Consider the following 21,384-nt stretch of genomic DNA (forward strand, 5'->3'; position numbering starts at 1 on the left):
AAGCCAAAGGAGCTATGACCTTCTCAGGAGCACTTCGTTATCACGCTGGACATAAGAAGCATATTTCCTTTTGGCAAAGCTCCACATTTTCCACACACCTCATTATTCCCCAGTTCCATATTTACTCACTGTCAAGAGTGACAACAGAACATCACAGAACATCAAGTCACTTCCGTTTGCTGCATTTTTACTTATTTACATGTATGAACATTTAACAAGTGTGTGTCTTACATTTTATCTTACATATTCACACAAGGAGGTGCACCTCAAAGGGGAGAGAGGCAGGGTGCTGTCAAGCACGTCAGATGCAAACTGCACCGATCATCTCCAACAATGATAAGCTTCTACCATCACCTTCTGTGCTGTATCTAACTGCCCTTGGAAACCACATACACCCTCCCTGTTTTACTTCTGCTCTAACTGTAGTTTTGGCAATCAAGGGCTGCAGCTACTTAAAATCAAGCTGAGATCAGGCGATAGGTGTTGGCAAGCCCAGAGCCCAGGTTCTTTTTCCAAGGGCTTAATCAAATTCTGTTGAATATCAACAGCAATATTGACCAAGTCCCCTCTGAGCCTCAGGATGAACACAACAGAGAGGCCCTTTTCCAGTCACTCTCTACTACTTTCTTGTCACATAGTAAAGCTCTTACTGTCTTCCTTAGAGATACCACCCCCTTTCACGGAGCACTAGCATGCATCTTATCCAGACAGTCAGTCCAGAACATGACAAGCCGACTATCTTTGTTCCAGCAAAAGTCTGTAAAGTCTTTGAGCAACCGATCAGCAAATTTCTCATCCCCCGTGGCGCTGGATCGCCACGTTTTGGTCAGCATGGTGTTGTAGGCCCAGTTGTAGCCAATGCGCTCTTCGCAGAACATGTTCTGGTTGGTGGAGCTCGTGGAGTTGCGCCGGCGGCGCTGCTGCCCACAGGAGAATTTCCGCTTGGAATATGGGAGCTGCAAAAACACCGTCCCTGTGGGAAACGGACAGGACTTTAGTCTCAGGCAGACCTAAACCTCTATGACCAACCACTGACTCATGAGATCCTGAAAGGGAAATTGGACTGAGTTTCATTTAATTGCTTTTTTTAGCAAAATAAAATGAGACATGCTTTTCCTTCTTCCCTTTTAAATGCTATTTCCTTCTGCAAATTGTAACACTCAGAGAGAGCACTTAGTCTAGTCTTTCTCTTGGTGGAAGGGAATGTAGCAAAGCTGTAGGTTCTGACCCCTCTTCCACCTCTGCACCAATTTCCATTCTGTTCTGCAGTCTTCCGAAAGCTCTTTTCCTGTTACTGCCTTCATGTCCCAGCAACCCATTTGAACATACTAACATTTCACTGTAATATGGCATGCGTGGAGCTTAGTTAAAAAGTGCTGATAGATCACCAGCATTAGTGAAGAAGAATAATGAGAGCAAGTGGATCCTAAATGCTCTCATCTCCCACACAGTGCATGCAGGGAGAGATGCATCTATAACTGAACTTAAACCAGAAATTAAAAGCAGAACTTGTGAGAAGAGGCTCCTCCCAAACCGCTTCCCTCTGAGCTTCTAGATACACATTCGTATAAGCTACAGTCAGAAAAAGCTCTGGCTTTATTATTTTATCTCCCTCTCCTGGAAATAAAAATATGGTGTCAGAGACACCATAAAGCCAGATTTCAAAGTAACGTCATTCATTAGCAGCAAAGCTCTGTGCTACTGTCTCTCTATTTTTTTCAGTTTGTGTTGGCCGATACATTTACTCATGATCTGACTAGGGATACAGTGAGGATCAGTGCCACTGGCACCAAACACAGACTTGACTGTGAAATGGTTCTTTTGTTTATAATAGCCTCCTCCTTGCCCCCATGCCTGCCAACTATTGCTCACCTGTGACATGGATATACTGGGGCTTGTTCTCTGCTGGAAAGTTGAATGCAGAGGCTGAGTATTTATCTTGCACAAATCCAAATCTGGGGAAACAAACACCAAGAAAAAAGAAATAAATGAATAAATACATAAATAAATAAAAGCTGCTCCAGCTGTGATTCTTTCAGCCCAGGGCAGAGGCACGAGGGAAAAGTCTTCCACAATCACATCCAAAGGCCCTGTTTTTCATGGGCTGAAGGCAAGAGAAAAAAAGGCAGAGGAGACCTGAGCTTCTCCAAACGCTCCGTGCCCCTGTGAGGCACAGTGTGAAAGTTTTCTAACTCTGCACTGATCTCTCTCTTCCAGCACGTCTGAAACAAGAGAGGCAGTAGCTCAGCTTGGGAGGGCACTGAGCAGTCTTGGACAAAATGGGGCAGCTGCACACAGGTGAGGGAAGAGTTATAGCAAAGCAAAACGTTCCTTGGTACACGTCAAGCTGTAAGATCATTTTGTTCCTGCTGGGCAGTATTCCACACAGCTTCAGGCAGCTCACCTGATGGCTCTTTGCTGCCTGGAGACTACTCATTCCTCTTCTGCTTTCTGAGCTAATGGAAGTGCATTACCCAGCTAAATTCCATTACAAAAGTCAGCCTCTCCATCATGAAGAAGAGCCTGGCAGCAGCACTGTGAAACAAACTGGCAGCTCAAGCACACAGAGGGGCAAGGCTAGGTAGTGTTCAAAATGTTCAACAATTTCTTCTTAAATTGTTCCCAACCTCTTATGTGCAGCTCATAACCCAGTCTCCTGCTTACTGTCAGTCACTGACTGTCATCCAGCTCAGGACTACCTTAAGTACACATGGAGCAAATAACAGCTCCTTTGGAGAGGGAAGTCTATTTGCAGTCTATTGCTTCTAACCTAGAATAACAGGGTGCCTTCCAAAGCCAATGCCCAGCCCAGCACAAGGTTAGGTTTTGCTACTGAGTGACAAGCTGAAACACTGTATCTATCTGCCCCCTTCACACCCACAGAAACCCAGGCATTTTAGTAATGGTTTAATCTAATTATCTACAAGCAGCTTTCAGAGAGGCAGACAGTATGGAACCCAGGCAACTCCGGAGTAAGCACACAGTGCAGGACTTCATCCCACCTCATCCAGGGAGATACAAACCTTGCAGTCAGTCTGCTTTACATACCTGTATGCTATTGCTTCCTGGAGGAGATGCATACGGTCCCAGTATGTTTCTGGCTCGAAGCCTGAAACAAAAAAAGGTAACAATTCCCTAGCAAAGCCCCTTAATTTCCTTCACTCTTGCAAAACTTCAGTCTTCCTCAGACTCTTTCTGTGTACTTTTTTTCTAGCCATCTCTTTTAGCCCTACAATTTTCTGTCAGTGTCCCTTGAATGCCAGCCTATTAAACATGTGCCTTGGAGCCATCAGTAGCAAATTCATCCCTGAATTCAGCTTTTGTGTCTTTAGTGATGAAGCAAAGAGCAAAGGAGGAGAACTGGCGGCTGTGTACCACTGCAGAGTGCACTGAAAATACTTACTTCACAGTCAGTGGGGCTACAGCAACCTCACAGCGTATGGGTTTGTCACTAAACCTACATTTATACCTGGACCCTGGGTCAAAAGTTAACAAAAACAAAGAAAATGATCATCTTCACTACTTTAACACAGAGTCTTCTGCATCTTGTCCTTTCTCATGATGCAATGTTACCTCTCTCTGCATGGGGACAGTGCTTTCTGATATTTGAGCTCTCACCTGAGACTTATGGCAACAGCCAACAGTGTCACTCGAAAGGGAGAGGTCACATTGCAGTAAAGAAGATTGCAGGTTCTGGCTCTTATCTCAAGTGCAAACATTCTTACCATGAATGTAGCCATGGCAACAAAAAAGAGGATGGCAGTCACGAAAACCTAATCTCACTAAGGGAGAGAATAAGCAAATATAGAATACAAATGCAGATCCCCTTTGGGCAGGGCCTACCAGCAAAACAGACTTTTGCAGTATAACATCATGTCAAACAGAAAAACTACTTGATTCAGGTTCTGTTAAGGGCATGCAACATTATAGCAAGAATCATCAGCGGGGAGACCACCTTTCCTGTGCCTTGGTACTTCTTGCTGCCAGCTTCATGCAGCGTTAAATGCCCGTTAGTTCACCAGTACAGCTTCCTCTGAGCACCACCTTCCTGCCAGTGGCCGTGCAGAAATATGAAGGCAGGCTCTTCCCCAGCTAATGCGTTTCTGATAAATGAGGTTCTTCATGCCAGCTATATGCCAGAAGGGATCTACTTGCAGGAAAGTATCCCAAAGGGTAAAATAAAGAACATTTCTTACCATCGAACAAATGCTCACTGCCCTCCTTCAACAAGCAGCTAACATTGAGTGGGATGAACAACTGAGCTCTAAGCGGGTCTCCATATAAGTAGCTGGGCAACGCAAACGGACCTTCCAAGACTGGAACTAGCAGGAAACCACAGGATGTGGCTTTCCGATGCCAACCCTGAACCTAAGAAAAAGATTCAAACAATGAATCATACCACATATGTCAAACTGAAGAAAGGCACCAACGTGCACAGGAGCAATTCATCTTGCCAAGAATAGATCAGACATGCTCAATTCTCCACCGGCTCAGCCTGCTTTGCACAGCCAGCGCACAAGCGTCCTCGTAAGCAAAGCTGTACAAGCACAACACATCAGGCTTTCCTTTTTTAAGTGCCACATCAATCAGAAAGCACTTTAAAATAGGACATTTTTCAGGAACTGATACAGCCTACTTATCAGCAGTGGCTAAGCACTGCTGCTTTACTGGAAAGTGCAACAGATTTTCTATAAAGCAAAAACATTCAACTAGTGCTATTTGGTTGGGGGAGAGGGAGGTAAAACCTCGTGTGAAACAGAGCCAGAGCTTTACAGAAGATACAAAAGGGGAAAACAAAAGTCAAGAAAACCCTCATAAAAACAAAATGACGAGAACTGCTTGCATTTTTGATTCAAAACATTTTCAGCAAGTTCAGAAAAAAGCTAAAAATAATTGCTGAATGGGAAGAACACATCTTCTACCAAACCTGTCATGAAAGCAACTCCATTGAGTTTTAAAGCTCTTGGGTTTGAGGGGAGAAGGAATGCGATGTGAAACAGAGTCCTCTCCAAAGACCCAGTTTAAGGCCTAACATTTGCCTAAGTGGGACTTAAACACCACTTTCACCTGTACTGGCCTCTACATAGTGTGCACGAAACCCCTCAGATGCAGAACAATCTGTCCCACAGACAGAACAGCTGTAGATAGCACGATAAATCATGATCAGATGCAGCAACGCCAACACTTAATGCTATGATCATCAGCAAAATTACCTATCAAAATGGCAGCAGCTCCAACCCACAGTTGCTCTCCTAATACTTCCCACCTGACGCATTACAACGTTCCCAGTAGCGTAACGGGTAAGCAGTTAGGTCAGACTGGCATCGCTGTGGCCATCCAGGACCCTTACCATCTCAAACAGAACAGCCGCAGTCACTGCCATCCAGTGTAACTTGATCTCAAAGGCAGCATTCAAGGAGAAATTGCCATGGTAATAACAACTGCACCACTCCAAGCGGTCTGTGCGGTTATTCACATCCACATCCAGCGTCACCGTCCGTTGCTCGGGCACTGTGGCCGCTAAGCAGCCCAGGAATAGAGGTGATATTTAAGAGCAATGTTCAAGAGAGGGTGGGAGAAAAGAAGAGAACAGAAGAAAACAAGACAAACAAGCCATCTGGAATGAATCTGTCCTCCTCCCACTCCTCCTCAAATATTTTTTGGGCTAACAGAATAGTCTAGGAATGCTGCTCACCTAGATTACAAAAGACAGAAAAAATAGTATTACTCATACCAGGAGTCTGTGCCATAGAATTACCTCCCCAGACAGTCGAGACATCTCAACTGCAATACAGGAACTGCACCAGCTAATCAATAAGTGACTGGTGCCACAATTAAATATGGCTGGACAACATTACCTCCTTCAGTACCCAGGACATCCCAAGGTGGTTTCTATATGCCCTCACCAGAAATCACAACAGGGCGCTGCTACCCAGCGCAGGAGCATTCCAGGACTTTCCAGAGCTGAAGGAGATTAGAAACGAAACTTATTGTTTCTTTAACTCCACATCAATATCCCACATTACCACATTGCTAAAACTGCATATCCAACAGTTTTTGTAAAAGCAAGAGAAGTCAGCCAAGACTCATGCAGCAGTGTACAGATCACTGCAACACTTTCTGTTCTTTTGCAATCAGTGCTAGAATAGTACCCACGATCCAGCTCCCTTGTGCCCCATATCCCAGAATCTCGGTCAAAGAAAATCTCAGATACCAGGCAAAAGGAGGAACAGAAGCACAGAAAGTGGAAGCGACTTGGCTGGTGTCATACCGTGACTGCAGGCAAGGCCGGGGACAGACCCCAGACCTCCCAGCTTTGGGTCCAAAGTTCTGCTATGAACCATGGTGTCACTTTCAACTTTCCTTTATGCATCATTTAGCACTTCTAGTGTTAAAAACTGACATAAATTACAAAGGGTTGAAATAATACTACTGAAAAACCCTTGCTTGGCACGTCATGGTGCCTTTTAATTGCATGCATCAGGGACAGACGTTGTTGTATTTTGCCTAAGTGAAGGCAGACATGCACCCTTTTATACAGCCAGCTTTGAAGGACCCTGTTGAATGGCTGAAGTTCATCCTCGAGGTAGAAGGAAAGTTCCCACATTCACTCACTTCTACTGCAGGCTGGCTGGAGACAATTTTCAGGGTTAAAACCAAATCCTTTACACTGCTGTTACTGCAGCTTAGCAACAGGGGGAAAAAAACATCCAAAAATGGAAGAATATCACCCAATTTTGTTTTGTAAATAAAATCTGTATCTGTCTGTAGGAGATGTGTTATCTGCAAGTTCTGAGTTGGTCTGATATTATCGGAGAGATCAACATCTCATAATTTTATTTTTCATCCTCCTTTTCACTTGCAGTATCACGCAGATGCAATGCTTATGGTTAGGAGAAGGTTACAGTGCCAGTTTTGTAACAAAGCAAGAACCCTGGTTTGAGATGTCGAAAGGCAACCTCCCAAAAGATGTAAAGCCAAAGCAGCTCAGGCAGGTAGGAGCTATGAGGTCAGTGATAACACTACTGTCCACCGTACCCGAACCAGCACACTGTGAGGAATGAGCTCCCTGCTCCCTTAGACTGTTGCTTCTTGTACAGGCTGCAGCTAGTCCACTAGGGCTGGTGTCTCTCTCTCCCCCTTGCCTGCGGCTGTAATTCACAGGCACAGCAGCAGGAGGACAACCCAATCGGGTGAACTAATAATAATGACCTTACGAACTGATGAAAAAACATCCACGTTTCTCTGAATTTAGAAGCTTCAGATTATAATCAACTTAATTTGAATAAAATAAACTCTCTGGCTTCCACATATCTGATTTAATTTAAGAGGACTCACCTGCTTCCCAATTGTCTTGTACCATGAGTATTTAGCTAGTGATTTACTGAAAACATCGGAGAGGAGCAGGCAGGTTATTCTCCAGTCACAGACTACGCTACATACATCGCTACAATTGCTAGTGCATGCATTGCTATAAATCAAAAGGGACAAGATTAGGTATATCACAGGTCAGATTTTCAGTGGGAAGGGAAAGGGAACAATCACTGAGCAAGTGGATAGGGAAGTTGGGAGGGGTAAGGATTTTAGGGATACACGGAGCTTGTTCCAGAGCTCTCAATGCTTGCATGCAATTTTGTGTCACAGCCTGACATTTAGGGAAGGTGGGGAGGGGAAGAAATCAAAACCACAACCAATTCAAAGCCAAGAGAGGAACAAATGAAGTCACGTGGACCAGAGGTTCATCTGGGTTTAGTAAAGCTCCTTGCCTCTGATGTGCTGATAATTTTTTTGTTGCAACACTATTTAGAAGAGGGACAGCACAGAAACATCAATTAAACCAGTTCAATTCTAAGAAAATGAAATTCTGTACTGAGTTTTCCTCCAAGAAACAACCCTTGGAATAACCAGAGTGCATGTCAGCAGCCTAGAGGTATTTCTCATTCATCCACAGCCTGCAAATTAGTTAAATAGCAGAATGGACATAATTCCAATGGAAATGAGAGAAAAGGGCTATAGAAGTGTGCGACTACATCATATGCTGAGGGAATACACACTTTTCTGGCTAGTGTTAACGAAAAGGTGAAAGAGGTACTAAAACATTTCTCCTTCTTTGCCCGTCCACCCAGGTGCAAGCCTCCTGAGTCTTGATCGTCTCATCTCAAAATGCGGACAGACATAGAAAAATGAAGTTGTTTTCCCAGGCCAAGCAGTGAGTAAGAGATGAAAACAAGAACAGGATCCAGCCCCAGCTCCTCAGCCCTCACAGTGCTTTCATGCCAGCCTATGTTCAGACTCTGGTTTTGGCCAATCATTGAGCTAATGAGGTTGGGTAGTGGCCAAGGTAACAGATTTATCGTGTGACAGGGAAAAATACCCTGCATATATTGGCTTCAGGGAATTAACCCTAAGTTCAGGCTTCCTGTCCTTAATGCTTTCCCATTTCTGATGCTGTTCCTCTTCAAACAAAACTTTCAGGAATACATATGGATTATTGTAACTTCAGGTTTAAGAGAGATGGATGCTACACTAGGAATAAGTCACTTCTCTTCAGAAGATCAAATATAAAACAAGAAAACAGTGGAATTTTATTTTTATCCCTAATTGAGGCAATCCTTTGAAGGATGCATCTAAGTAAATCTGAAGCTGCAGTTCCATAGCGAAGATTTTTCTGGTAATTTTAAACAGGGAAAGGGTAACAAAAGCAAGTGACTCAGGCTGGCCTGGAAACGCAACAAAAAGATGACAAAGCAACAAAGTGAAACATGCAGCCAGTATGTTTCACAGGCTGTTAATGGTAGTCAGTGTTGTACTTCACACATTACAGAACCTTTAGATGTTATAATTGTATCTTGCCCAGCTGCATCCTGATCTTCCATATGCAAACCCTACTGTTCCCACACTGCAGGGATCGCTTGCAGCTGGGCTTCCCAGACATCAACACAAGGAGTCTGGCTGTAGATGATTCAGACTAACCCAGGAGCCTCCAGCACCACATCACAGAAAACTTCTCTAGCACATCTGGATCTCACTGGGGTTCTTGTCCTTGGGAAGCACTTAGGCATGTCATTTTAAGTAGAGTTTGGATGCTCTGCTGTTCTCAACTTATCCCTCCACGCTCTTCACAGACTACAGAGAGTCTACTTGACTCTGCAAGGAGACAGGAAGCCAGTGTTTTCTCTCTAAATTCTAGAGAATGGCATGGGGGGAGAGACAGGAGCAATGAATTTTTCCAAAATACTTTTTGCTATACTCCAGTAATGAGTGGCAAAATTGCCCTGCTCAGCCAGTGAAACATACCTCAGACATATGAGAATGAGATCACCTGCAAGACACATGTAAGGCCAGCATGAAATTCGCAGCTTTATTGCTGGTCCACGTGAGATCATACCCTTGGCTGGCTGCTCTTCCCCCTTCAAACTATCCCCTTGCCCTTCCCCAGCTGTCACCTGTGCTGTGCATCTACCTAATAGTGCAGCTGCCTGGCTCCGTCCTCCGAAACTGCGGCTAAAGGAACTGTGCCTACTTGCATAGGATGCTGGACGGCTGGGCAGCCAGGGCAGGAGGAACGCTGGGATTTCTGAGTGCAGGAGCTCTTCTGCCACAAATGCCACCTCAAACCATTTCCTCTGAAAGGTGGAGAAGTCATCCATGGCAGCTGTGTGCCACATGGTAGGCTGCTGCATGCCCACTGAACAAAAAGCAAGGGGAAGAACAGGTCACAGTTAGAAACAAGTGCTCACAATCAGGAAGGAGACGTGGCTCTTTCTGAAAATGAGGAAGGAAAAAAAATAGGTCATGTTGTTTGTAATTGCTTTTCCTTTTTTAAAGAAAGTTCCCAAAGGATTCTATGAAAGATTAAACTAAATTTCTTTGATTCTCTTTAGAATAGTCTCTGGTTCCCCCCAAGGTGCATTTCTGCAGTAGCATCCATAAGAATCAAGTGATGCCAGCGATTATGCAAACAGATAACGAGAAAAATCTTGTAGTTAAACAGAATTCTGACCTCGCTCAGGTTCTTTGTCCACAACAATCTTGTAAAAATAAAAGCCATAGATGAATGTTCGTAAAGCTTCTCCAGATGCATGGACAATCAGTTGCTCTTCTAACATTTTCTGAAAAAGAGAACAAAGTAAACCCAGAAGAAAAAGCAGAAGTCACTCTCACAGTTACATAAAGAAGTTGCTAGAGAACATTAGGAAATTATTTTCTTTCTTTAAGTCTTCTTGTCCAGATATGTACCTAAGGAGAGTATCAGCAATGCATCTCTTGATATTCAGTACACGCAGCAAGTCCTTATCTCCTTGAGAAATTGCATTTGACCTTTCTGCAGATATCTGCCTTCCTCCCTTACCTTGCTCTGGTTTTATTGATTGGTCTACAGGAAGGCAAGAGGTCAGAAACATTCTACATTCTCTGTTAATTGATATGGGATCTCAGTAGAGGAATGAACTCCAAAGCATTTCTAACCTCCACCCCTGATGCAGCACAGCTGGGAAGAAAAATCCACACACACAAGCAGTGTATCTTGCACAAAGTGTTTTGTACCTCAGCTTCCATAAAAGAGAATTCATTTGCTGTTCGCATCACAGCTTCATTACTCAAACCAATTATGAAAAGGGGAAGGGGAAGGAAAAGGGAAATCACTGTTGTGCCTCATGCTTCTAACAGTTGGGACATCTTGCTGACCTACTAGCTAATGACAGGTTGTACGCTGAACTGTCACCATCTCACAACAGTGGAAAAGGTAATGCATTTTACTATCGAGGAATGTATTTCTGCTTCAAAATTGAACATTCAAAAATTAAAACTATTCAAGAAAAAACAGTAATTTGCTAAGATAAAAATCAGGTAGCAGTAGGGTGTGCATATCTACTATCATCTCCATTGTAAACTAACATCAGCATCTAAGAGGCACAGAAAATTCTGGTGGAAGAAGTTATATTCTGTGCTGCTTTCATTACCTCATACTCTGCTTAGCCTACTCTTCAATGTATATTAACAAGAGGATTTTATTAAGAAACAGGAATTACACTACAGTTTCCTCTACAGTTCTACTTTCTTCCCTGAGAGGGATACCTCTGGCCCTCCCCACACTCCTTGGCAGCTTTCTTACCTGCATGATGTCGATCGCCATGGCTTGTGTTTGCACACCTTCCACATTATTCACCAGCCAATGTACAACTTCTGCACTGATGAAACAGTATGGGGAGAGGCCCTTCTGTTCAGAGAGCAGCTGGATCCCTGTGCTGAATCACAGCAAGTCAAATATGTTGGTAACGTGGGACTGACTGATAATTCTACAAGTTACAAGGACAAAATCATTGCTGGGAAAAAAAAGGGGGGAAATAGAGGGATAAAGACACAGAACAAGAAATGCACAATGCCCCCAGAGCAACATATCGTTAGCTTCTGGTAACAAAGATGAACGCTTGACATTAACAGCACCTTGGTGTCACCCTTGCTGAGGAATCTTGCTTTGACAAGACTGGGATTCTGATAACGGAAGTCTGTACGGCCCTACCAGTACCCCAATTTCTACAGAATTCCCTCCTGGAGAGACTGGAACTGAATAACAAAAGGGAGCTGGAAAACCTCCTCCAGAGCTAACATGGGTTTTTTTTTGAGAGAGTCTCCATGCCTCATATCATCTTACAAAACTTCCAGACAGATATTAAGCATATTTTGATTAAAAAAGAAATAAAAAAAGACTTACGTAGGATGTTTCATGGCTTCAAGAATCTCTATCAAGGTGGAGGAAGAAGTCAGAGAGCTTGCCGAACACTGCTGAGAGCTGGGAAGCAAACAGCATCATGTTAAAAATCAGGGCAGCTGCCAGGTTTGTTCAAATACGTACATTTAAGAAAAATACAATCTCTTCTCTGTGCTGTGCCACATTCATTTCCTTCTTCATCTCACAAAGGACAACTAAAGGCATGAGAACCATTTCCCCAACCTTAGGTTGTAAGGACATTACTATACTGACCCAATTTACACTATAAAACATGCTACCAGATTCAAGAGCTATTAGAGCAAACATTTTAGAGGTTGGCTTTTTTTCTTTTTCTTTTAACGTTCACATACAAACATGGGAAGCAGGTACTAATATAGCTTATGTTCAATGCTGCTTCCTCCCCAGTGTCTCTCCTCCAGGTTGGAACCTCTTGGATTTCACCAACCTACTTGATCCATTTAGGCGTGCAGGGCCCCCCTTTGCTAAAACAGAGAGAAGACAGATGTCAATGCAAAGTCTGGTTTTCTGCTATCAGGTTTCAGAAATAGAATTTCTTCATTCTTCATTTATAGAAGAATGAAACTTCTTAGCATACGGTGGGAGGAGAAAAAAAAAGACAGGCCTCATGTTCATTTAATGGTGGGAAAATGGGTTGCAAGGCTTGTTTCACTACTGCAATTTCTGCATGTGGAAACGCTGCCAGGTCTCCTCGTGACAAGTGCCTTCTAGCGCCGACAGACACAGCACCGCCTGCTCCAAGCACCCGTTCCTCGACACCAGCAAGGGGGATGCGCTGCCCACCGCACCAGCACAGTACCGCTGTGCTCTTCCTACCCGCTCTCGGCAGAGCCGGCTGCAGCGTTTCCTTGGTCCGCTGCACTCTGGGAACTTCCCAAGGCCGGTGCGTTGCCCCTGTCAGCAGGCTGGCCCGCGTTTATCAATGCGGTGCCGTCTAAGGTCGCGGGAGCTGTTTGATCTATGGAGACCTGCAAGGAGTGCAACACAGCAACATCTTTATGGTACTGATAGCTTAATCCTTCTCCCATTACCTTTCTTTTCCCCCCTCCAATTTGCATCTCATCTCAAGTTTCTATTAATGACAAACAATACTGTAAGGACAAACAAATGTAGAAAGGACAAATACAGTCTTTGGTCATCACTAGAGAGCTACTGACAAATACGAAAATTAGTATGTCAGTATTGCATAGTGGCCCCAACAAAGATGGGGATCACCAACGCAGCAACAACTCTGTTAAGAGAACTGCCTGCAAGCTAGCAACACTGGCCCCGACTGACATTTCCAACTTAAAGGAGTAAGTATGATTATAAATGTGCGATGCACAGAACAGGAATCCTAGTCACTAAGAGATAAGTAGTAAGGAAATAGCAAAATAGTTTCAACTCTAACTCTCAAAGATACATGGATTTACCACAAGGAATTCAAGTTTCATAATGCACAAAAGCAGCTCATCTTCCTTCCGTTCTTAGGGTAGTATCAGGAGGCTGGTTGGCACCCACCCACACCTATGTCACCGAGACAACAAGAACACTTTCCTCCCGCAGGAACACTTGCACTATTTCATGGTAAACTGAATAGTTCACAAAAATTAACATAAAATCATTTCAGAAAGAACACGGATGCTGAAAGATTCAGCAAAGTACAGGCTGTAATTGCCATCTGCCATTAACACGTACGGCTTAGGAAAGGCAAATTATATAAAAGCTAGAGAGGTGGGGGAGTGGCACATGTACAGCAGAGAGTAACTCAAATCGGTGTAAATACGAGGGCTCATCTGCCCTCGTGAACCTGCAGCACACGTCCAGCTAAAATCACAAAGCTGTAATACGACTTAGATGTGACGGCTGGACCAACAGAGCCCTTTACCCGTGCCACTTCCCACACCCCAAAGATCTCTCACTGCAATGCCAGATGTCCCTTTTTGGGCAGCCAAAAATGGCAGATGCTCCACATTGAATATACAGTCCTCAGAGCCAGCTAAATCCACTCCTCCTCCTCAGAGCTTATTTCAACCAGCGGTATTTTCTATAGTTACGCTGCTTTATTGCTAAACCTTAACTAGTGTTAAGTGTACAAACAACATCTGTCCTGATGACTCTATCAGACCAAGCTGAGACCAATGTTTTCAGCTCTCGGTTGTTTGAGAATCTGAGGACACAATTTGACTTACATATCCCCAGAACCACCTGTCAGTTAACTAACACTGGAGAAATCTAGCCAAGAATCAGGTAAGCAAGCTGTGGCCATCTTTGCTTCACAAGGGAAAATGGAAAACCAGCACTTACGGACATACAGAAAGAGAAGCTCCAGTAGTCAGCAAGACAGCAGTACAGTAATGAAAAGCACAGTAAGTCAGGGCACATGGATATGCAAAGCACATCAATCATTGCATGGTGCAAGGAAATAGGTGCATCCACCATCAAGCACTTCATCCTTTTCATGCTGTGCATCTCCTTCTCAGCAAGCAGATCTGGAAACTCACGCAGGTTCCTCAAACTGCAAGCCCAGGACAACAAATGCTCTCTCTCACCTCAGTCTAAAAGCCAGAGATGACGAGACACCATTCAAAACTAACCTGTGAGTAGAAGGTTGAAGCTGTGCGTGGGCTGCGAACAAAATCCATAAAGAAGGCCCCATCCTGAAGGCATTAGAGGAAGTAGGCCCAGTAATGGCAACAGCAACAGGAGCAAGGAGATGAAGAAAAGCAAATACAACGTTGTGCAAGTATGAAATGACCGCAGAGAGAAAGTATGAGAAGAATGCAAATCCCAAATAGACCCAGAATCAGGTGCGGCAGAGCAGGAGCATCAGGAGATACACACACACACCCCCTTACTTTCTCTCTCTGTACCAAGACATTGCTTTTCCTTAGCACAGACACTTTTCCAAAGACTTGTAAACCACACTGATCAGAAGGCAATTCAAAGCCACAGCCTTCCTTACACTTCTTAGGAGAAAGACTTGAGCTCTAAGCTAAGTGGGTCTTCATTTCAATTGCAGAAGATGAATAGCGGTAGAGAAAAGTATTTAAGTGCAAGTGCAATGACACATTTCAAAAGAAGGCCAGCTCTTTTCTAATCTGTCAGTGACTCAAACGATAAAGAGGCAGAAGCAAAGAAACGCTCTTCAGGAAGTGTACTTTTCCTCTCAAATGCAGGTTCTGGTACGGTGCAAAAGAAAGGGAACAAAAATTCATCACGAAGCCCTCTCCAACACTGTTCAATACCTGTGCAAAATTAAGCAGACGCTGCCCATCCTATGTTCCCTGTCTGCTTACAAACCCAGGATGAATTTATCCCCTACTGCTATTCTAAAATACGTCACCATTCTCTTATCACACAAGACAATGCACTGGAACTCAGCTAGGTATTTGTTCCCTATTTGCAATTCTATATTCTGTTCCCTAGGCAAAATGTTTTGTCTATAGTCTGCAGTTAAGAGGATGCTTATCCTGATACATATGTATAAAATATTTTCTGCAAAGAATTCATGACAGGGTACATGGCTGGCAACCTACGCAGTGCAGAAACAGAGCAGGCAACCGGTATCTGTAAGGGCAAAGACTCCTCAAATGGTTTATGCCTCAAGCTAACTCACTGTGTTAGATCACTCCATATTGCCCAGTAACTGCCTGCTGAAGCGACTTCTCAATGCTATTCTGAAACAGAGAAGAGGTGGAGACAGTGGTGGTTCAATTTTGCTTTGGACCGGTTCCAGCACTGAATAGCAACCTGGAAGAGCTCTTGTTCCCTTGGCTACTGACAGAGCACACAGCTGTGACAGTTTACCAGCACTCGGCCTGCAAGTCTCTGGACAGCCAACAGCCATACTGCTGATGAGCCTTAAAGCCATAACGAGCCATCAGCCACACTGATGAGCCCTGAAGCAGTTATGTGTCCTGAAAGCATGAGGCACATGCTCACCGACATCTCCGAGCAAGCACAGAGTTGCTTGATAACGCTACCTGTTCACTGGAACCTTTCCAACAAGCATGAGCCATCAATTTGGAGAACTCATCTGCTTCCCTCTGAGGCGCCGCGTGTAATTGTTTATAGGAGTGTTTATTACCGGCGTGTGAAAGGCTCTCAACTGATAACACACTCTTCCAGATCTTAAGAGTAGCCTTATAAAGAGGCTTTCAAACATAGTTACTTTTAAAAGTAGAGATAATAGCATTTGTCCATAGCACAAGGTCTGTTATGTTGTTTCGAATGCACTACTGTGCCAATACACAGCAGCCATCACCAAGAAAACCAGGTTTTGCCTTTTTCCTCTACTATGCACAACAACTTGCCACAGCATTCTTCTGTCCTGTGTCTGATGTGGCATTTTCACCAATTTTGCTCATAGAAAGACACATATATAATTTCTGTATTTAAAGAGGAAAGTTGGAGGAAGTTCATGTTCCTAAATGGTAAAAGAAGAACACACAAAGTATGAATTAGGATCTGGAAGTCTGCAAACATGCCTCTAGAACTCAATTTCTGCACCTCCTTTTTCCAAGGCTAGAATGACCTGCTCTTCATCTCTTGCATTGTAGAATGAGAAAGTTTCCAAAACAAATAGAGGTCTGCTACGAAAATGACTGCAATTACGCCATGACTTCAGCTAGCAATAGCCAGGTCTCTGGAATTATGTTACACATGTCCCTTGTGGTGACACTTAGGCAGCAGTAACGAGGGGACATCCTGTACACAAAAGGTTGGATGTCGAAATATTAGATGCTAAGAGAACAATACCTATCCAAACAGCTGAAAGTAGAAATCAGAGAACTTCTCCTTTCGACTGCTGAACCTAAAGACAGGTCATACTTTTAAGTGTTGTATCTTGATTCAGTTCCTTGTTACTCCTGCTGGAAAACCTCCATGCCAGAATACAGGAGAAAAAAACAAAACAAAACAAAACAAAAACACCCAAATCTTTCTGGTTGGACTTGGAAGTGGAAATTTGGCTATCATGGCACTCACAAGGCAGTTGACAGGAAGGCTATGGGACAGCACAGCCTTCTCTGTAAGTGTCTGAAGAGAGCTCCAGGAAGATGGTCTTCTCTAGCCTGGAGTCTGGTCAGAAAAGGAACGACATCTAAATCATCACCCAGGAACATGTCCTCTCCTCCAAACAGAAGTTAGTACCTGGGGTTCCTGCTGTTAAGATTTCATTGAAGCTTCATACACCATGGACTAGAGCTTAATCTTTGTCCGCAGCAAGACAGCCTACCCTATAGATGCAGACAGCACTGTATTTCTTAATCTAAAATCAAATCCTAATTGAAATGGAAAGAAATTAAATGAAATATGCTGCCAGAAAAGAAAACAGAGGAATTAACAGAGGCCATTTAAATTAGCAAAGCATGCTGAGGTGGTATCCCAGGGTTTTGATCTCACTGCTGCAGTTTTAGCAAAGAACTGAAGGATGGTTATGCCCAAACCTCTCCCTATGCCATTGCACACAAAGGCTTAAAGACATTCCAGGTACAGGCCCAGTCCTTGTACGATTAGATAATAAAATCTGGTATGCTGCAGCCACATGCTTAGGGGAGTAATCTATTTTTTCCTTTGTATAATCCATTTGAGAAATTCTCACACAAAAATAGCAGCTAAAGAAAGGTGCCGTACCTTCCGAGGGCTGTCCATATAGGTTGGCGTGATGGCAATGCTCCCGCTCTCCGAAGGCTGCCCCGAGCTCTTCCCAGACAGCATTGCAGCTTGCTGCTCCCCCAGGGTCCTGGAGCAAAGGAAGGAAAGGAGTTAACGGAGTTTGTTCTAGCATGCTCCGCGTCAGCCTCTCCCTAGAGGCCACTGCTGCGGAGGGGCACTACTGTATTTCAGACATTTGCTTCCCCATACTCTAAAGGACAGAGTCAGTCCCATGTTCTATAAGTACTTCCTAGCTCACATTTACAACACAGATCCTTGAACTTACTCAGTTTTCTTATGCCTCATTACATAAGTAATACCATTTCATAATTAAAAGATATTCAAATCTTTTACTCATTTAACAGCAACAGACCAGTGTTTTAAGCTGCCTTTTCAGCATAGCCGGTATTAGTAATTCTCAGCTTCTTTGAACCATCATAGATCAGTACTGAATCTCAAATTCCACAGGCATTTCAACAGATGTTATCAGTCCAAACAACGTATTTTCTTTTCAGACTGGCTATATTCATTACCCAGTGTTTACCCTGAGACTACTCCACTGGTATGGCACACTTGTGCACACTTTCATCCCAGATAAGCTCTTCGCACGCTCTAATGGCAAATCAGAAACTGATGACTGTCTGAAGTGTGACGCACCGAGATGCTACATAAAAATGAGCTCTCCTTTCAAGTTACTAGAAATGTACTTCTCCAGCCTCTTTCTCCCCTCCCCGTCTCTGGCGTTCATTCTGTTATGAAAACTGAACACAAGAAAATCCCTGGAAAAGCCCAGTATTGCCCCAGTCCGTCTTCAAGGATACTGAAGCAGCAGGATCCCAAATCCCCTTTTTTTTTCCCAAGGTAAACTTGTGCTAATCTGTTTTAGCCAGTACAGAAGGAAGACATGTAGGACGGATATTCTGGAGGGCTTCCCACAGCCTGGTGGCAGGGACTCACTTCTGACTGGCTTCCATCTCCAGCAGGGCTGAGAGGGCTGAGGTTCCTTTCTTCCCAAGGGGAGGCCCAGCCTGCTCCAGGGAGTGGGTAGGAATTGGACCCGCAATCTGCAACCCTTTCATGGCAGAGCCTTTCTAAAGAAGGAGAAATGGAAGCACAGACCTCGTCAAGTTAGGCTTAAGTAATAAGCAAGGATGCAACATCTCAGGTCAGCAGGGCTTTAACAGGCACATTTAAAAAGGGAATTAAACCTTAGGCACACGAGAAATGGATCAGCCTAGTGATTTATATGCTGTTCCCAGAATAAAAGGCATATTATTCTATATATAAAAGTGGCTTTCCTCTGATATATGCCACTCCATTCAGTACGTGTATTTGAAGAGAATCTAATACACCTCAACTACTTTTTGATGGTTGCATTAAAACAATTCCCCAAGAATTCAACCACATGGGCGGTCTCTTCAAATTCATTTTCCTAAGCGTGCAGCACACAGCCAGCCCAGCTAGCACAAGTTACCAGCTCCATTCCCTCAAAAATTCCTTCTCAGCAATGATCTGCATCACAAGCTGCAATAAAGTGCACAGGCTAAGCATAACCACAACACAAAGCATCGCACATTTGCAGAGAGGTGGCACCAGGCTTGTGCCAAGAGCAGACAGGCTGAGGAGAAAACAGAGCACGACCAGGCCACGGCACAGCACGCTGTGCAGAAGCGTTTGACTGCTCACTGAGTGAGCCACCACTGCTCCATTTCTTGTTCCAGTCACAGCAGCAGGGGGGAGCCCCATTCAGTAGTTTGGGAGTTGCGAGGTGCTAACGTGGCCATCAGCACGGGACTGTGCTGCATGCACAAACACACGCACACACACGTATCCCGTTTCGTTTGGAGTTGGCTCAAGTACGTCTGCTAATGCTTCATCAGACTACGCAGATAAACTCGGGGGATGGCAAAGGTCTGCAAGAGGACAAAGGTATTGCCTGTACTCAGCTTCTCACTCAGCTAAAAGTTGACTCACTCGAATCATTCTGTCAGATCGATGGCGTCGACGAATGCGGTTCAAACCCTCCACAAAGCGAATGAAGCCATCCAGGAGCTGCCACTCCTCCTCATCAGAGCGGGGCTTGTCTCCATACACATCGCAGTGCACTTCTCCTTCCATAATGCGTTTCGTGGCACTGATGCAGGCCGGCAGCAGCAGAAAGCGGGTCCTCCAAAATTTCAGTGACTCTATAAGGCTGAAGGAAGGAACATGGAAGACAGACAGGACAGAGTTGATTGGGGATAAATTTCAGCAAGCATAATAAAATCTCATTTTGCTGTCCCTGTGTGAGAAAGAACAGACCGCGGCCAGCAAGATTAATACCACTGGGAAGTATTCCAACACACTGCTACGCCGAAGAGAACACAAGTCCATCTTCAGAACAGTTATATCATAAGGCTACATCTCCTTTTCTGTAAGAGGTAGCCTACAAAGGCTTTTCCTCCAGAAATAAGCAAAGAAAAAAGACTTTCAGAGGTACATATTAGGGCCACAGAAACAGGTTGAGATCTGAAAAGAAAAACAAAGCCAGTCTTTTCATATCTTTGTTGAGAAGATACCAAAAAGGCTACTGACACTATCAGAGAGATTCCACACGGCCAATGAGAAAGCCCTGTGCTAATAGTTCAGGAGTATGGTTACAGTCCAGCTAAGCCTAGGACTCAAACAAGCCTGCAACAGTTTCAAAAGTAAATGGAAGTTTTGAGTCAGATACAGAAATGAGTAAGAAGTCAAGAAAAGCATCTGAGGGGTGCAAAATATCGTATTTCTTTCCATTTGTAGCAGAGGAAAAAAATACTTCATACTGAATTTTGTGATCAAGATTTTGTATCAAAGATCAGATAATATAACAGCAATGCTGATACACTCATGCAAGGGTAACAAAGCTGCTAGCAGCACACAAGTGAAATCAGGCCAGCCACTCTCCATGGAGTACTGAGCTTTCGTAGGCTGAACTTGTTAAAGAAATTTTAGGTCAAAAAGAGAAAAAGAGAAAAAGAGAATTAGGACACAGAATAGTCTGGATGGAAAAGGAGATCTCACCTGAAATCCTCAGAGCCAGCAGAGCAGATATACTGATCCAAGTAATTCCACTTGTACTCTTCCAGACGCTCATGGGAAAATTCTACCCAGCAAGAGACAAATTCAGAGTCAGAGTGCGAAGGACATAAGCTATATGTGTAGTTTATCTGAGCAGATTCATATGGATACCTAAAAGAGACAAGTCAAGCTTTAATTTCAGCATCATTGATAGAATTTCTTCTCTTTCTTCTCCTGAAGAGGGAAAGGCTCTATAGTACAGTCTTTCAAGCAAGCACAGACAGTTGGTAAAGCATGTTTTTCTGAACATTTAATAGCAAACTGCTCCACTACAGGATACTCACTTTGGCAGGTACCGAGTCACAGTAATTATTTTGTCTTTTAATGTTACTTTGTGGAAAGTACGGCCCATGCTCAGCCAGTACTGATCTTCTTCCTCTGGCCGATTTCTTGATACAAGACCTAATTGTAGAAAAGCAAAACATACACCTTTTAAAACTTACTGCAATAGTCAGAACATTGTCAACAAACCGAATCCATAGAAAGACTCCAGAATCAGGTTTCTGAAATCAGACATAAACTAAGAGCCATCTTTCAGGCCATCTTTTCTAAGAGCTGATGCATCATGAGCCTTATGTTCTTACAATTAACATTTGCTAACGTCACAGCCAAAGACAGAAGGGCATTTGCTATTCTCACCCCACCAGTACAGACTTCTCCTGGGAAACACAACTAGACAGCAGACAATATGAAGTGCTGAGAAACTGGTGGATATGATGGCAAAGCTGGGCTCCAATTTCCCTTCCTCTCCGTGCTTCATTCCTGCAATTAGCCACTTAAGCTTGACACCTTACCAAAGGAGCCTTTGCTGCTCACACTCAAAGCAGAGAACAACAACTATGCTGGTTTTGCGTATTCCCGTCTCTATGAACTCTGTCCTGTCTAGGGAATATTCAAAA

The 21,384-nt window shown here is 43.9% G+C and overlaps 1 protein-coding gene across 15 annotated transcripts in view; it reads right to left on the reverse strand.

Moving 5' to 3' along the window:
• Window positions 1–170: 170 nt before the first annotated feature.
• DEPDC5 (DEP domain containing 5, GATOR1 subcomplex subunit) overlaps window positions 171–21,384 on the reverse strand; it is a 46,772-nt gene continuing 25,558 nt past the window's right edge. For 8 of the 15 annotated variants that reach the window (XM_062590459.1, XM_062590457.1, XM_062590460.1 and 5 more), the window contains 16 exons: window positions 20,770–20,887; window positions 20,429–20,596; window positions 19,361–19,580; window positions 18,344–18,477; window positions 17,366–17,474; window positions 14,326–14,388; window positions 12,566–12,717; window positions 11,714–11,791; window positions 11,114–11,246; window positions 10,004–10,112; window positions 9,464–9,688; window positions 5,351–5,520; window positions 4,197–4,368; window positions 3,049–3,109; window positions 1,873–1,955; window positions 171–973 (listed from right to left, as the gene is read on the reverse strand). In XM_062590459.1, coding sequence (XP_062446443.1) covers window positions 678–973; window positions 1,873–1,955; window positions 3,049–3,109; window positions 4,197–4,368; window positions 5,351–5,520; window positions 9,464–9,688; window positions 10,004–10,112; window positions 11,114–11,246; window positions 11,714–11,791; window positions 12,566–12,717; window positions 14,326–14,388; window positions 17,366–17,474; window positions 18,344–18,477; window positions 19,361–19,580; window positions 20,429–20,596; window positions 20,770–20,887 — 2,291 coding nt within the window. In that variant the 3' untranslated portion in view covers window positions 171–677. Of the gene's footprint in view, window positions 974–1,872; window positions 1,956–3,048; window positions 3,110–4,196; window positions 4,369–5,350; window positions 5,521–9,463; window positions 9,766–10,003; window positions 10,113–11,113; window positions 11,247–11,713; window positions 11,792–12,565; window positions 12,718–14,325; window positions 14,389–17,365; window positions 17,475–18,343; window positions 18,478–19,360; window positions 19,581–20,428; window positions 20,597–20,769; window positions 20,888–21,384 lie in introns of those variants that run through there. The other 7 variants (XM_062590466.1, XM_062590465.1, XM_062590464.1 and 4 more) reach the window with 6 other exon arrangements.

Source organism: Rhea pennata, chromosome 17, assembly GCF_028389875.1.
Source record: "Rhea pennata isolate bPtePen1 chromosome 17, bPtePen1.pri, whole genome shotgun sequence".
Classification (NCBI taxonomy): Eukaryota; Metazoa; Chordata; class Aves; order Rheiformes; family Rheidae; genus Rhea; species Rhea pennata.